Below are 16398 nucleotides of genomic sequence, written 5' to 3'. Positions count from 1 at the left end.
ATTGCCATTTTTACTATGTTGATCCTCCCAATCCAAGAGCAAGGGATGTCCATCCATTTTTTGGTATCCTCTTCAATTTCTTTCTTCAATGCCTTAAAGTTCTTGTCAAATAGATCTTTCACTTCCTTGGTTAGATTTACCCCAAGATATTTTATGCTGTTTGTGGCTATCGTGAATGGAGAAGCTTCTCTGATTTCCCTCTCTGCTTCCATATCCTTTGAGTATAGGAGGGCGACTGATTTTTTGGAGTTGATCTTGTATCCTGCCACATTACTAAAGCTGTTTATCAGCTGTAAAAGTTCTTTGGTGGAATTTTGGGGGTCGCTTATGTACACTATCATATCATCTGCGAATAACGAAAGTTTAACTTCTTCATTTCCAATTCGAATCCCCTTGATCCCATTATGCTGTCTTATTGCTATTGCTAGAACTTCCAGCACTATATTGAAGAGGTATGGCGAAAGTGGGCAGCCTTGTCGTGTTCCTGAGTTAAGCGGGATGGCTTTGAGTTTCTCTCCATTTAATTTGATGTTAGCTGTCGGCTTGCTGTATATAGCTTTTATTATATTCAGGTATGACCCTTGTATCCCTAATCTCTCCAAGACTTTTAACATAAATGGATGTTGAATTTTGTCAAATGCTTTTTCAGCATCTAATGAAATGATCATATGGTTTTTTTCTTTCAGTTTATTTATATGATGGATTACATTGATAGATTTTCGTATGTTGAACCAGCCCTGCATCTCAGGAATGAAGCCTACTTGATCATAATGGATAATTTTTCGGATGTGTTCTTGGATTCGGCTTGCCAGTATTTTGTTGAGGATTTTTGCGTCGATATTCATGAGTGAGATCGGCCTGTAATTCTCTTTCCTGGTTGAGTCATTGTGTGGTTTTGGTATCAGAGTAACTGTAGCTTCGTAAAAGGAATTTGGTAATGACCCTTCTGTTTCTATATTGTGGAATACATTGAGGAGTATAGGTATTAGGTCTTCTTGGAAGTTCTGGTAGAATTCCGCATTGAAACCATCTGGCCCTGGGCTTTTTTTGGTAGGGAGGTTTTTGATAACAGCTTCTAGTTCTTCGCGACTGACTGGTCTGTTTAGCTTGTTCACCTGGTCCTGATTTAATTTTGGTAAATCGTATTTATCTAAGAAAGTGTCCATTTCTTTTACATTTTCCAGTTTAGTGGCATACAAGCTTTTGTAGTAAGATCTAATGACTCTCTGAATTTCCTCTGTGTTTGTGGTTATGTCCCCCTTTTCATTTCTGATCTTATTAATTTGCAAATTTTCTCTCTGCCGTTTGATTAGTTTGGATAGGGGTTTGTCAATCTTGTTGATTTTTTCCAGGAACCAGCTTCTTGATTCATTGATTCTTTGGATTGTTTTTTGTGTTTCTATTTTGTTGATTTCAGCCCTCAGTTTGATTATTTCCAGTCTTCTACTCCTCCTAGGTGAGTCTGCTTCTTTTTTTTCTAGAGCTTTCAGGTGGGCTGTTAAGTCTCCAATATGTGCTTTCTCTGTTTTCTTTAAGTGGGCACTTAGTGCTATGAACTTTCCTCTCAGGACTGCTTTCATAGTGTCCCATAAGTTCGAGTATGTTGTTTCTTTATTTTCATTGAATTCCAGGAAGACTTTAATTTCTTTCTTTATTTCCTCCTTAATCCAGGTATGGTTCAGTAGTTGACTGTTCAGTTTCCATGAGTTTGTAGGCTTTCTGGGGGTAGCATTGTTGTTGAATTCTAACTTTAATCCATGGTGGTCTGATAAGACACAGGTGGTTAGTAATATTTTTTTGTAGCTGTGTAAGTTAGCTTTGTTACCAAGTATGTGGTCAATTTTCGAGAAGGTTCCATGAGCTGCAGAGAAAAAGGTATATTCTTTCCTATTTGGGTGGAATATTCTATAGATGTCTGTTAAGTCCATTTGCTTCATTACCTCCATTAATTCTCTAATTTCTCTGTTAGGTTTCTGTCTGATTGACCTGTCCATTGGTGAAAGAGGAGTGTTGAAGTCTCCTACTATTAGTGTGTGCGGTTTGATGGCTGCCTTGAATTTTAGCAATGTTTCTTTTACATACGTGGGTGCTTTTATATTAGGGGCATAGATATTCAGGATTGAGATTTCTTCCTGATGAATTTTTCCTGTTATGAGTATAAAATGTCCCTTTCCATCTCTTTTGATTGATTTAAGTTTGAAGTCAACTTTGTTAGAAATTAGTATGGCCACACCTGCTTGTTTCTCAGGTCCATTTGCTTGATAAGCCTTTTCCCAGCCCTTTACTCTGAGTAGGTGCCTGTCTTTGTGGTTGAGGTGTGTTTCTTGTAAACAGCAGAATGTTGGATCCTGTTTTCGTATCCAGTCTCTTAGCCTGTGTCTTTTTATAGGTGAGTTGAGTCCATTGACATTAAGAGATATTAATGACCAGTGGTTGTTAACTCCGGTCACTTTTTAAGTAGTAGGGTTTGTGTGTTTCCCTTCTTTGAGTTGCGCTGGTGAAGGGTCTCTAGATGTCTGAGTTATTGAGGTCTTTGTTGGACTCCTTGGTTAGTGATTTTCCTTCTATTATTTTCTGTAAGGCTGGATTTGTGGCTACGTATTGCTTAAATTTGTTTTTATCCTGGAACATTTTGTTTTCTCCATTTATGGTGAACGAAAGCTTGGCTGGATATAGTAGTCTGGGCTTGCATCCATGGTCTCTTAGTTTTTGCAGTACATCTATCCAGGACCTTCTGGCTTTCATGGTTTCCATAGAGAAGTCAGGTGTAAGTCTGATAGGTTTACCTTTATAAGTAAGTTGGCCTTTTTCCTTTGCGGCTCTTAATATTCTTTCTTTATTCTGTATATTTTGTGTTTTGATTATTATATGGCGAGGGGATGTTTTTTTTTGATCCAGTCTTTTTGGGGTTCTGTATGCCTCTTGAACCTTCATAGGTACATCCTTCTTCAGGTTGGGAAAGTTTTCTTCTATAATTTTGTTAAGTATATTTTCTGGACCGTTGAGCTGCACTTCTTCTCCTTCTTCTACTCCAATTATTCTTAGGTTTGGTCTTTTAATTGTGTCCCATATTTCCTGAATGTTTTGTGATGAGAGTTTGTTGGACTTGCTGTTTTCTTTGATCAGTGCGTTTATTTTCTCTATGTTATCCTCAGACTCTGAGATTCTTTCTTCTATCTCTTGTATTCTGCTGGTTATGCTTGTTTCTGTAGTCTCTATTCGTTTACCTAGATTTTCCATGTCCAGCCGGCCCTCTGTTTGTGTTTTCTTCTTTGCCTCCATTTCATTTTTCAAATCATGAACTGTTTCCATTATCTGCTTGATTGTTTTTCCTTGCTTTCCTAGGGTATCATTCACTGATTTACTCAATTCCTCGAACTTTCTGTTATACTTCTCATCCATTTCTATAAAGGCGTTTTTTATATGCTGTTTAAGGGTGTCAATCACTGTCATGAAGTCAGTTTTTTCTCCTTCTTCATGATTAAGGTGTTCATGTCCTCCTGTTGTGAGGTCGCTGGCTTCTGGTGGTTTCGTGTTGTTCTTCAGATTGTTGGGTGAATTCTTGCATTGGCGTCTCCCCATCTCTTCCTTCCAATATTCTCCTATGGATCTTCTTTTACAGGATCAGGTCTTCTTGCCAACTGATGTACCTTCCAAGTGATGTCACTCCCCCGTGATGTTTCTCCTGGAGTCCAGTTCCGATCTCCTTGCTGCTTGGTTAGCTTGCAAACAAAGGCCCACCCTGCTTGCTGCAGGCAGGTTATGGAGACAAAGGAGCTACCACCTTCCCCTTTGCACTCACCTTCGGGTTCAGTCCCAGCGCCCAGGCAGGCTGAACAGGGAGGCACTCTGCTCCAAGAAGGGAGGGATGGAGGGAGACAGGGGGTAGGGGGATCTGGATGTAAGCTGGATGGGATAGGAAGAGAGAGGAGGTACCGGGCAGTGTAGCCCTGTAGGTTGATCAGGAAGTGTAGGCGGGCTGTTCCCGGGTGCCGCAGCACTCACTCACCACAATGATGTCTCACTAGGTGCCCTGATGAAACTCCGTGCTGCTTGGTTCGCTCGCAGACAAAGGGCCCACCCTGCTTGCTGCAGGCGGGCTATGGGGACAAAGAAGCCCCCGAGCTCCCCTTTACCCTACGCTTGGGGTTAGGACCCAGCGCCCAAGCAGGCAGAGCAGGGAGGCTCTCTGCCACCAGGGAAGGGAGGGGGGGAGAGAAACAGAGGGTGGGGGGATCTGGATGTAAGCTGGATGGGATAGGAAGAGAGAGGAGGTACCGGGCAGTGTAGCCCTGTAGGTTGATCAGGAAGTGTAGGCGGGCTGTTCCCGGGTGCCGCAGCACTCACTCACCACAATGATGTCTCACTAGGTGCCCTGATGAAACTCCGTGCTGCTTGGTTCGCTCGCAGACAAAGGGCCCACCCTGCTTGCTGCAGGCGGGCTATGGGGACAAAGAAGCCCCCGAGCTCCCCTTTACCCTATGCTTGGGGTTAGGACCCAGCGCCCAAGCAGGCAGAGCAGGGAGGCTCTCTGCCACCAGGGAAGGGAGGGGGGGAGAGAAACAGAGGGTGGGGGGATCTGGATGTAAGCTGGATGGGATAGGAAGAGAGAGGAGGTACCGGGCAGTGTAGCCCTGTAGGTTGATCAGGAAGTGTAGGCGGGCTGTTCCCGGGTGCCGCAGCACTCACTCACCACAATGATGTCTCACTAGGTGCCCTGATGAAACTCCGTGCTGCTTGGTTCTCTCGCAGACAAAGGGCCCACCCTGCTTGCTGCAGGCGGGCACAATGATGTCTCACTAGGTGCCCTGATGAAACTCCGTGCTGCTTGGTTCGCTCGCAGACAAAGGGCCCACCCTGCTTGCTGCAGGCGGGCTATGGGGACAAAGAAGCCCCCGAGCTCCCCTTTACCCTATGCTTGGGGTTAGGACCCAGCGCCCAAGCAGGCAGAGCAGGGAGGCACTCTGCTCCAAGAAGGGAGGGATGGAGGGAGACAGGGGGTAGGGGGATCTGGATGTAAGCTGGATGGGATAGGAAGAGAGAGGAGGTACCGGGCAGTGTAGCCCTGTGAGGAATGCAATGTTTTTTAGCAAGGCAGAGGGAACTGGGGGGAAGGGCAAGGCAGCCAGAGCCATGTCCTAGTGGGCTGGTGTCCCTTCATCTGCCTCACAAGTGCTAGGATTAAAGGTGTGCACCCCCACTTCCCAGCTGTCAATTCTTACTAATAGAAAAGTGCAAATCCATCGTGGAATTATAATGATGCAATCCCGTTTCTCTAATGTGTATAGAAAAATAACGTATTGGGGCTGGAGAGATGGCTCAGTGGGTAAGAGCATTGCCTGCTCTTCCAAAGGTCCTGAGTTCAATTCCCAGCAACCACATGGTGGCTCACAACCATCTGTAATGAGATCTTGTGCCCTCTTCTGGCTAGCTGTATACATAACAAATAAACAAATAAATATTTTTTTTAAAAAAAGAAAAATAACATATTATTAGATTTATATAAAAGGATTGGGTTTCTTCTAGGCTTCCAAAAAGCAATGGTCAAGACCATGTCTGCAGCTCTGAAGATTCCCCACTTTGGCTATTGTGATGAGGTTGACCTTACTGAACTAGTTAAGCTTCGGGAAGAGTTAAAACCTGTTGCTTTGGCTCGGGGAATCAAACTCTCCTTCATGCCCTTCTTCTTAAAGGTGAGTTTCACCCCTTCCAAGTGAGGCCCCAGAGGACAGTGCCACTTGTTTTGTAAAGACATAGTAGGTTAGGTGGCTGGAGAGATGGCTCAGGGGTTAAGAGCACTGGCTGCTCCTCCAGAGGTCCTGAGTTCAATTCCCAGCAACCACATGGTGGCTCACAACCATCTATAGTGAGATCTAGCGCCCTCTTCTGTCATAAAGGTGTACATGCAGATAGAGCACTCATACATTAAATAAGTAAATCTTCAAAAAAAAAGACATAGTAGGTTAATAGGTTTGCTATGCTACTTCATAACATGTCGTCAGACTTAGATAAAATGTCTAAACCCATCTCTTTGCTTCGAAAGAATTTATACAATTGAAATGTATGTTGTGCTTTTATCTTCTTGCTTCCTTTTTTAAAGATTAATTTTATGTTCAAGTCACATTTATCTATTTATTTAGTGTGTGTCTGTGTGCATGCATGCGTGTGCACGAATGTACGTTTGTATGTTTGTGTGCTCCAGTGCACTCCAGAGGATACTTGCAGGAGTCAGATTCCTCCTTCCAAAACCTTGTAAGTCCCAAAGATCCAACTCAAGTTGTCAGGCTTGGAGGAAAGTGCCTCACTCAATCCTGTCAGCTCCATAGTCATTCATTCGTTCGTTCATTCATTTATTGTGTAGGTTTTCGCTAAACAGCTCTGGCCATCTTGCCAGCCCAATATTCATTTATCTATCTATCCATCCATCTATCTATTTATAGGGTTTCACTAAACAGCCCTGGCTGGCCTGGAATTTAATATGTAGACAAGGCTGCTTTCAAACTCACAGAGATTAATCTGCCTCTGCCTCTGCCTCTGCCTCCCAAATACAGAGATTAAAGGCATGCGCAATTTATTTATTTATTTGTGTGTGTGTGTGTGTTCATTCAAGTGCCCACAGAGGACAGAAGAAGATATCAATCAGATCTCCTGGAATGAGCATTAACAGCCAGTTGGGAGTCATCATTTTGGGTCCTAGGAACCAAGCTGTGATGGTCCTCTGCAAGAACAACACGTGCCTGCACCCACTGAGCCGTCTCCCCCACTTCAAACTAGGAAGAGAACTGTGATACTTGAGGAAAGCCTTTCATTCTGAAAGGGTCCTAGGAAAGTTCTGTTTGAGATTTTGCACAATACCGTAGGAGTTCATTTCCATGTATTCAGAGTATTCACGGGGGATTTCTGAGAACGGTTTCCAGTGCTTGACCTTGAGACCATTGGCTGACCTTGAGCAGCTGGCAGTGTGTGCTAGACTTGGGTAAGCATACTGAAGTTACCCCTTAGTTCTCAGAGTACCCCAAACATGTAGATTACCATCCCCACATTCCTCAGAAGAGGCCTCAGAGAGGATGAGAATCTTGTCATGGACATTACCTAGCAAATGGAAAAGCCGCATTTCTGGTCTGCTCAGGTCTGTTTTGGTCTGGCCTCTCACTCAGCATGGCTCCTCCTGGACTTCCTTCACAGTCTACCAAGACGAATTACCTACCCTTCACGCAAATGGTGTCATTTCCTGACTCTTCAGTAGTTTCCATTCAATTCCTTTAGGTGGTTTCCTGTTGTTGCTTGTTTTCTTTATTCTTTTGGGGAACCCGCCACTCAGCTCCCAGATAGATCACACACAGAGTCTTATAATTAAATTCCCAGCCTTAGCTTGGCTCCTTTCTAGCCAGCTTCCCTTAACTTATCCCATCCATCTTTTTCATCTGGGCTTTTACTTCTTCTTACTTCTTACTTTCCCTCTTATTCTGTGTCTCGCTGTGTGCCTGGGTGGCTGGCCCCATCTTTTCTCCCTCCTTCTCTTGCTCCTACATCTCCCAGATTATCCTCCTGTTTGTTCTCTCTCTGCCTGCCAGCCTTGCCCATCCTTTCTTCTGCCTTGCTGTTATAGAGCTGTTCAGCTCTTTATTAGACCAATCCCGTGTTTTAGACAGGCAAGGTAACACAGCTTCACAGAATGAAACAAATGCAATATAAAAGAATGCAACACATCTTTGCATCACTAAACAAATGTTTTACAGCATAAACAAATGTAACACAATGTAACAAATGTAAATTAGTATTCCACGAGAGTTTCCCAAGTCCTTAGTGTGGCATACAAGTTTCTGCTAGCTACCCCTCCTGTCTCCTCAAAACCTCACCCTGTTTTAACCACATCAAGCTATACACATAGTTGGTGGATTATACAGTTTTACCTGAAACATCCATCCAGTGTCTCCCTCTACCATATCGTTTTGTTTTATTTGCTGTTTTTGAAACAGTGTTTCAGTAGATAGCCCCGGCTGGCCTGGAATTTACAGTCCTGGCCCAGCCTTCCAAGTGCTGGGATTACAGGCATTAGGCATCTCACCTGGCCTCCTTTTTCAAATATCTATGCGTTATCAATATCAGATCAGTTCAGATGTAGACTCCAGACACCTCAGTGGTTCTCCAGCATATGGGCAGGAGAGAAATGATATAAAGAAAAGTAGGGGAGAGATTAAAGGGGGCAGACAGGGATTTGTGCCAGCAAGGTGGGCTCCAGTACATATTTGTGCCAGCTCCGCCCTTGACTAGGCCAAGGACACCTGTGGCACACTGGCCTTTCAGGGTCACCTTGCAGTCATTAATGCATATTCTTTCTACACAGAGAGGTGGCTTACCTGCCTTTTTGTGTTTGAATTCCTAGCTTATTTTTGAGCTATCAGCTTGCTTCTCATAAAAATCTAAATCTACACGTTAAGTGAGGAAATCACTTGGGATTGAGATGTCTTTCTTGGTACTTTGGGAAATTCCCTTCATGTTTGCAGGTGACCTGGCCACTTCACCATCTGTTTTTAAATGATGCCGGGGCCGGGCGGTGGTGGCCCACGCCTTTAATCCCAGCACTCGGGAGGCAGAGGCAGGCGGATCTCTGAGTTCGAGACCAGCCTGGCCTACAAGAACTAGTTCCAGGACAGGCTCCAAAACCACAGAGAAACCCTGTCTCGAAAAACCAAAAATAATAAAATAAAATAAAATGATGCCGGCAAACTAGTTTCACCTTCGTTGGAGACACGGGTGGGAGTGGTGAACCCAGGCGTGTGTGCAGCCTTGAATTAAGAATTCTTTTCCTGCTTCCCTTTCTGCCTCCTATTGCTTTCAGTCCCCTCTGCCTGTGTGAGACAAGAGTGCTCATGTTGTGTTATCTTTCTCTTCAACAGGCCGCCTCTCTGGGATTGCTACAGTTTCCCATCCTCAATGCCTCTGTGGACGAAAACTGCCAGAACATCACCTACAAGGTTGGCCATGCATTGTGAAAATCCCGCTGTACTAGAAGAGGGTGCTCATGTGCTTGTAGGTTAGAGCCCTCTAGGATACTCAACGACCCTTTTCCGGACAGGACCGGCAGGCATCACATAAGCCGTTAAGCTGAAGTGCAGTCCGTTAGCGTTGTTTGTTTCCCCTGTTCAGTGATGACTTTGTTCAGGCCCTGCTGGTTCTCTGTTTAAAACCCACTCTACTTAACACCTCCAAAGAGTCTCCTCTCGCAAGCTTAAATTTCTGGAACTTTAAGAAAGAGAGCCATCTTAGGTAGGGTTTCCATTGCTGTGGAGAGACACCATGACCACAAAAACTCTTATAAAGGAAACCATTTAACTGAGGTGACAGCTTATATTTTCAGAGGTTTAGTCCATTATCATCATGGCAAGACATGGTGGCATACGGGAAGGCATGGTGCTAGAGAATTCTACATCTTGGTCACAGGCAACAGGAAGTGGTCTGTGATACTGGGCAGTATCTTGAGCATATATGGGACCTCAAAGCCCGCCTCCACTGTGACACTCTTCCTCCAAAAAGACCACTCCCTCTCTAACAGGGCCACACTTCCTAATAATGCCACTCCTTTTGGGGGGCCATTTTCTTTCAAACCACCACAAGAGCAATTGTTTTTTTTAAAGTATGTGTAGGTAGGAGTGTATTTCTGCATGAGGCCTGTGCTCATGAGTGCAGGTGTCTGCAGAGGTCAGAGGCATCATTTCACCTGGAGCTGGAGTTACAGACTGTTGTGAGCCTCCTGTGGGTGCTAAGAAGTTAATTTGGGTCCTCTGGAAGAGCAGCAAGTGCTCTTAACCACTAACCCAGCTCTCCAGCCCAAAAGACAGTAATTAATAATATATTTTAAAATAATATATTATTAATAATACATTTGAATCCAGTTTGAGCAAAGTCTTCTTTTCGAAGTGAAAGCTTTTTATGACAGAATTCTTGCAATGTTGATTTCTATATTCATTCCTCATTAGCAATACTCAGCTAGCAGTAAGCTTAGGGGCTGCAAGGAGGTGGCTGAGTAGCAGAGTGCTTTCCCAGCATCAGCAAAACACAGAAACAAAAGGTACACTTAGGTAATCCAAGCAATCTGATCAAAGCTATTGTGGCATGCCTAATAATCTTTCCTAATATAGCTTATTTTAAAAACTTAAGAGAAAATAATGTTTGCCTTCAGTTCTGTGGCCTCAGTTACTCCCTGCTCATTCTGATATTCTTCCATGAATTAATTCATTTAAGTAATACAAACTTTAATTTGCTTTTCTCTTTTCCATTTACTATACTGTGGCTGTCATCACACATCAATAAATGTGATATTGTCATTTATTCAATAAGTGGCCTACAGCAAATATTTTAGTTGTTAAAGAACTATCTGATGAGCTGGGCAGTGGTGGCGCATGCCTTCATTCCCAGTACTTGGGAGGTAGAGGCAGGCGGATCTCTGTGAGTTCAAGGCCAGCCTGGGTTACAAGAGCTAGTTCCAGGACAGGCTCCAAAGTTACAGAGAAACCCTGTCTCAAAAAACCAAAACAACAACAACAAAAAAATGATGATGACTCCTGGTTAGTTCCTTCATTCTTTTGAATATCTCCTTAGCACTGTTTTTTTGTAAATATCATATGAATCTTTATGATGGAAGGAGAGAACTGACTCCTGCAAGTTCTCTGACCTCTACACGCATGTCATAGTGTGCACACACACACATATGCACACAAATATAATTTTTAATTTTAAAAAGAGACTTTTGTTTCTAAAACAATCTTTTAAGCTCGGTTAAATTACTCTTTTTAAGAAGTTTACATTTATTTTGTTGCGGGGAGGAAATTGGTATGTGAGCGGAGGCCAGCGGACAACTTGCCAGAGTTTCTGTCCCCTTTCACCTGGGTTCAGAGTTTGAACTCAGGCTGGCGGCACCATGCCTTTACCCAGAGTGCCGTTTCATCCCCGCAAACTGTTTCTTTTCAATGACTTCTACGCTAGAGAAAATGGTGACTGTTTTGTCTCCTTGGCCTTTTGGATTTTGGGGCATATGGCACAGCTGGCTTCAAACCGTCTGTCTTTCTCCATCAGCGTCCGGATACTGGGATCGCAGCGCACCACATGCCTCGCTTGGTGATACAGTCAGCATCTTTGTTGTAGAAGAGAGTGGAGTTTGTTCTTGTCATAATCTATGTAGTAAAAGTTCTATTGGGTCATTTTTATTTCATAGGCATCACACAATATTGGGATAGCAATGGATACTGAGCTGGGGTTGATCGTCCCCAATGTGAAGAATGTTCAGGTCCGCTCTGTATTTGAGATTGCCTTGGAACTGAACCGCCTGCAGAAACTGGGCTCTTCAGGTCAGCTTAGTACCGCTGACCTTACCGGAGGGACATTTACCCTTTCCAACATTGGATCAGTAAGTCGTGGTGTTCAAATGTATGTGTACCTTGCATGCAGTTCTAATCATATACTCAAATAAAATTCCACCCGTCATCTACCAGGCATTCCCTGAAAGCTAAATTTTCCCACTCTTTTCAGATTGGTGGGACCTATGCCAAGCCAGTGATATTGCCACCTGAAGTAGCCATCGGGGCCCTGGGAGCAATTAAGGTATGTACAGCGAGTAACTGCGAGACAGTCTGAGCAAGTTGGAAAACTGACCATGGAGACTCAGCACTGAGGGTTTCCCTCTGCCTTTTAGTGTGAGTTTGTGAAGTCTGGCTCAGTATGCCTCTTTCTTCCCTGTTTGAGTTAGATCAGAGCTCACTGTACAGTTCCAGCTGCCTCTAATTCTGGGCCCTCCTGCCCCACTTGTCACCTACTGGGATTACAGGTGTGTGCCACCACACCTGGCAAAAGGCAAAAGGCTGATCATGAAGGCAATTGTATTTTGAACAAGAACCTAGGTGACTCCAAAAATTGGTCTGTGGCCCTGGCTTAGGACTTTTAGAATAGGGTTATAGGGTTGTGACTCACTCCTTCTCTGTATGTGTGCATGATGACTCTGCACACTCAAGAGTGCTAGACACACACACACACACACACACCGTAGCACTTGTGTGAAGCTCAGAGGACAACTTCAGGAATCAGGTCTCTCCTACTCTGCCAGTTCTAAAGTTCAAATTCAGGTGGTGGACCCTGGCAGTAAGCAGATTTATTGTCGAGCCATCTTGCCGGGCCTATTAAATCTAATAATAAGTTAGAACTTGCATTTTGTACATTCCTTATTTATTAATAGCAAGGTTTTTTGTTTTGTGTGTGATGTGGGGTGTGTGTGTGTGTGTGTGTGCGTGCATGGGTCTTGTGTGCTCAGAGGCTAAAGTGTGTGTGTGTCCCTCTCTATCACTCTCTTCGCGGAACCTGGAGCTTGAGTTTTTCAGCTCGGCTGGCAGTCAGCAAACCTCCGCAGCCCTTTCGTCTGCACCTGTTGTGTGCTGGCCCTTACAGGTGTGTAGGGACCCACCCAGGTCACTACCTAGCACTGGGATCTGAAGTGTGATCCACATGCGGAGCCAGCTCTGTGGCCCAAATAGCTGATTTCTAACACGCATTTGTTGCGTTATTCTTTGCTTCTTGGTACCAAGGATAGAATTGTGTGCATGCTAGGCAGGCACTCTATCAGTGAGCTACTCCCAGAGCCCTTATGTTTGTTTTCTTAGAATCGCCCGTCATGGCTTGGGACTTCTGTTTTTACGATGGAGAAACCCTGCCTTTCATGACGTGCTCTCTGTCAGTAACTGAAAGGGCCTTGGAGTTGGCATAGAACACACCCAGACACCAAATTCTCAACGCAAAGGAGATTTCATTACCCTGGAGGGACAACTGCCTCAAAAACAGGAACAAAGGCAGACAGCGGGTATTTCTGCAGGAGTGGTTTTTAAGGAGAAAAGAAGTCCGTGTTAGGGGAATTGCTAAGTCCTGGCTGGACATGTTAGCCAGTGTGGTCGAATAATGAATTCTAGTTGCTGGACCTCAGTGTTTGGGTAGCTGGAACTTGGTGATCAGTGTCAGGAGTGAGTCGGTGGCCAAATAAGGGACTAGAAGGTGGTGACTAGCTTTAGGGATGTAATCTAACAGTTTAGCAGGAGAGGGGAAAAGGACAGCAAGACCTGCTGGTGTTATGTTTGCAGTGCCTGTTAGAGAACCCTATAGAACGAATACTAAAATCCCAGAGACAGATACTGGGGTTCAACCTGAAGATCAGAAAAGCAAAGCAGCCAGCCACTAGAGAGCTCTTACCTCTATGAAATCTTCAGGCTGAAAAGACTGGTTCCTGTCTCATCCCGCCTTATATTCCTCTCTAGGACTGGGATTAAAGGCATGCACTACCATTTCCTGACCTCTGTGGCTAACTAGTGTGGCTGCTGGGATTAAAGGTGTGTGTGACCACTGCCTGGCCTATATGGCTGACTAGTGTGACAGTTTTGCACTCTGAGCTTCAGGCAAGCTTTACTTATTTAAATAAAAATGAAATATCCCTACAGAGCTCTTCAGTCCAACAGCGCTGACCCTGTTGTCTGAGGTTTCTGTCCTGCCCGGTTCCTGCAATCATTAAGTCCCAAAGAAATCACACAGAGGTCTATATTAGTTATAAACTGATTGGCATAGTATCCTAGGCTTCTTATTAACTCTTACAACTTATATTAGCTCATTATTCTTATCTGTGTTAGCCACATGAAAAAGGTGGCGCACACCTTTTTCAGCGAGGCAGTCACACCTTGCTTCTTCTGTAGCTGGGTCACAACTGCAGACTGAGCTTTCCTCTTCCCAGAATTCTCCTGTTCTCATTGACCCACCTCTACTTCCTGTCTGGTTGTCCCACCTATACTTCCTGCCTGGCTACTGACCAATCAGCCTTTTATTTAAAATATAATTGGCAGAATACAGACAATTGTCCCACACCATGACCCCACAGAAGTTGTCAGACTGATTTTCTGTTCCCGTCAAGCCCCAGCTCCTTGACCAGTGTCCATGTGCCTTCCTTCCGCGCTGCCTTCAGTGATTAAGAGTCTGTAAGATGACTTAGCACATGGTGATTAATACATTAACTATTTGACATTTGGATAAAATTTAATGTAAATATTATATATGGGGCAGGAGATACCTTGAAGAAGGTAAAGCTTTAGACATGATCTTCTGAGGGTAGGGGAAATAGGAGGTAGCATTTTCAGAAGCCCTGGTGGATGCCCACTCATTGGCAGGGAGTTTCTGAACCTTATGCTGTTCTTGGCAGATCTCCCTTCCACTCTGAGAGAGGAAAAGTTTACCCTTGTTTATTTTTTGTTTTTTCCATTATTTCTAGGCTCTTCCCCGATTTGACCAGAAAGGAGAAGTTTATAAAGCACAAATGATGAATGTGAGCTGGTCAGCTGATCACAGAATCATTGACGGAGCCACCATGTCACGCTTCTCTAATCTGTGGAAATCCTACCTAGAAAACCCAGCATTTATGCTGCTAGATCTGAAATAATGTTACATACAACAACTTTGAACTTACGCATTTCCAAAGAGTACGGGAAGCTGCTATATGCCTCACGTATTCCTGTTACAGCTGCATTAGAAGTGATTTGAGTTACCTGCTTAAGGCTCTAAGGCACAGTATTTATGACTGTCACGTTAGGCTCTTTGCTGAAATGAATGATGGCGTCATGGTTCTCTTGGGGTATCACACTGTGTAGGTCAGAAGGTGACCTCTCAATATGGTGCTGAGATCTTTGTGTCAATGAGTTGAAACAGGCAACAAAGCAAAATTAATGTTACTAAAAGGCAAGTAGCAATATATGTGTGGTATTTGCCATGTTTCTTTTTTAATTTTTTAACTGACTTTTAGTGAAAGTTTAAGATTACACTTCACTGGGGAAAGCAGCTTTTATGCCAGTGTTTTCCATTTTCCTCCAATCACAGTAACTGTTCTGCAAAGTAAGTGCAATTCTGCTTATCTTTTCAGAGGATGAGGTGTATACTCTCCCCTCGGGTACAAAGTATCATTTGTAATGTCTGATAGCTGACATTAGCTTTATTTAAAGGGGGAAGTTACAATATGGTCTGAGCTATAATTTACAGCCCATCAGGCTGTCCCTGGTAACTGTTTGCAGTGGGTAGACTTCTAGAGCTGTGGCAATGCTTTGGCATTTTGCTGGGAAATACTTGACTTTTCACACTCACTTTGTGACGTAAAATACCATAAATAGAGCAGCCGTTGGCTTGTTTTTTTGGGTTTTTTTTTTTTTTTTATGCTTAGGGATTTGTTGACTTTAATTTTATTGATCGTCAGCTAAAAGAAAGGGACGTGGGATCTGTTTTCTTCTCCTGATCCTCAGTAGGAGCGAGATCAGGTAAAGGGTCAAATGGGAAACTGTGGACATAAAATTAGTTTATACAGAAACACGACTAATGATCATCTTGATAAAGGTCCATCTTAATCAGATAGCATGAGGATCAATCTAATTCAAGGCTGGGCACGCCTTTATTTTTAGCACTTAAGAAGCAGAGACAAGGGGATCTCTGTGTGTTTGAGACCAGCCTGGTCTACATAGTGAGTTTCCGGACAGCCAGGGACACATAAAGAGACCCTGTTTTGTTTTGTTTGTTTGTTTTGCTTTTTAAATCAAATTTAAAATTTTGAAATCTAGTGTTTTTGTTTTTTTTATAATATTATCTAATTGAATATATCATAACAAAATTACTTGTGTAATTGAAGTTTCATGATAGGAGATAAACGGTCATTTTTAATGCCTCCTTGATTTTTTTCCAAAATTGAAATACTTTATAAATCAAGCAAATGCTGTTTATTTGAAAAGTCACATTATGAAATTATTGTTTTTACGTAAAGAAAATTAACAGAAAAAAAATCAATTGAGAGCTAGGCTTTGTGTCATAGGCCTGTGATCCCTGCTGTTGGGAGGTTGAGGCAGGAGGCTCCTGAGCTCAAGGCCATGCGAGGCTGCTTAGCGAGACTCCTCTGGAGAAAAGGAAAAACTACAGACAGTATGGGGCGTAACAAACTATCTATAATCTTAGCACTGTCAACCTTATAATGTATGTATCTGTATACATAGGGATTCTTTTGTAAAAATGAGATAATGTATCTACTATTTTATAATTTGATTTTTTAAAATTTATCATTATATTACGGACACCTTTATATGTCAATAAACAGTTCTACATTATCACACTTTGTATAATTTCACTGTGCATGTTATTTTTTACTGTTTTGTTGGGGGAATGCATATGTGGAGGTCAGAGAACAGCTTGTAGGAATCCGTTCTCTTCTGCTGCAGTTTTGGTGCTCGGGTGGCTGTTTTTCCGTTGATTGACTTCTGTGTTTTGTGTGCATATCATTGCATCTGTTTATTACACATTCAGATACTTAACATTGAGCTGAGATTGGGGGCAACCGTAATCCAG

The 16398-nt window shown here is 43.3% G+C and overlaps 1 protein-coding gene across 1 annotated transcript in view; it reads left to right on the top strand.

The window, feature by feature from the left end:
* The window catches only part of Dbt (dihydrolipoamide branched chain transacylase E2), a 40071-nt gene extending 23902 nt beyond the window's left edge, over window positions 1–16169 (top strand). The window contains exons 7-11 of the mRNA XM_075981527.1: window positions 5527–5693; window positions 8901–8978; window positions 11216–11407; window positions 11530–11601; window positions 14294–16169. Of these exons, the coding sequence (XP_075837642.1) occupies window positions 5527–5693; window positions 8901–8978; window positions 11216–11407; window positions 11530–11601; window positions 14294–14461 (677 nt within the window). The 3' untranslated portion in view covers window positions 14462–16169. The remainder of the gene's footprint in view (window positions 1–5526; window positions 5694–8900; window positions 8979–11215; window positions 11408–11529; window positions 11602–14293) is intronic.
* The last annotated feature ends 229 nt before the right edge of the window (window positions 16170–16398 follow it).

The sequence above is a fragment of the Microtus pennsylvanicus genome, chromosome 7 (genome assembly GCF_037038515.1).
Source record: "Microtus pennsylvanicus isolate mMicPen1 chromosome 7, mMicPen1.hap1, whole genome shotgun sequence".
Lineage (NCBI taxonomy): Eukaryota > Metazoa > Chordata > Mammalia > Rodentia > Cricetidae > Microtus > Microtus pennsylvanicus.
Note: the sequence above shows the minus strand (reverse complement) of the source record. Positions and strands in the feature narration are given on the sequence as shown.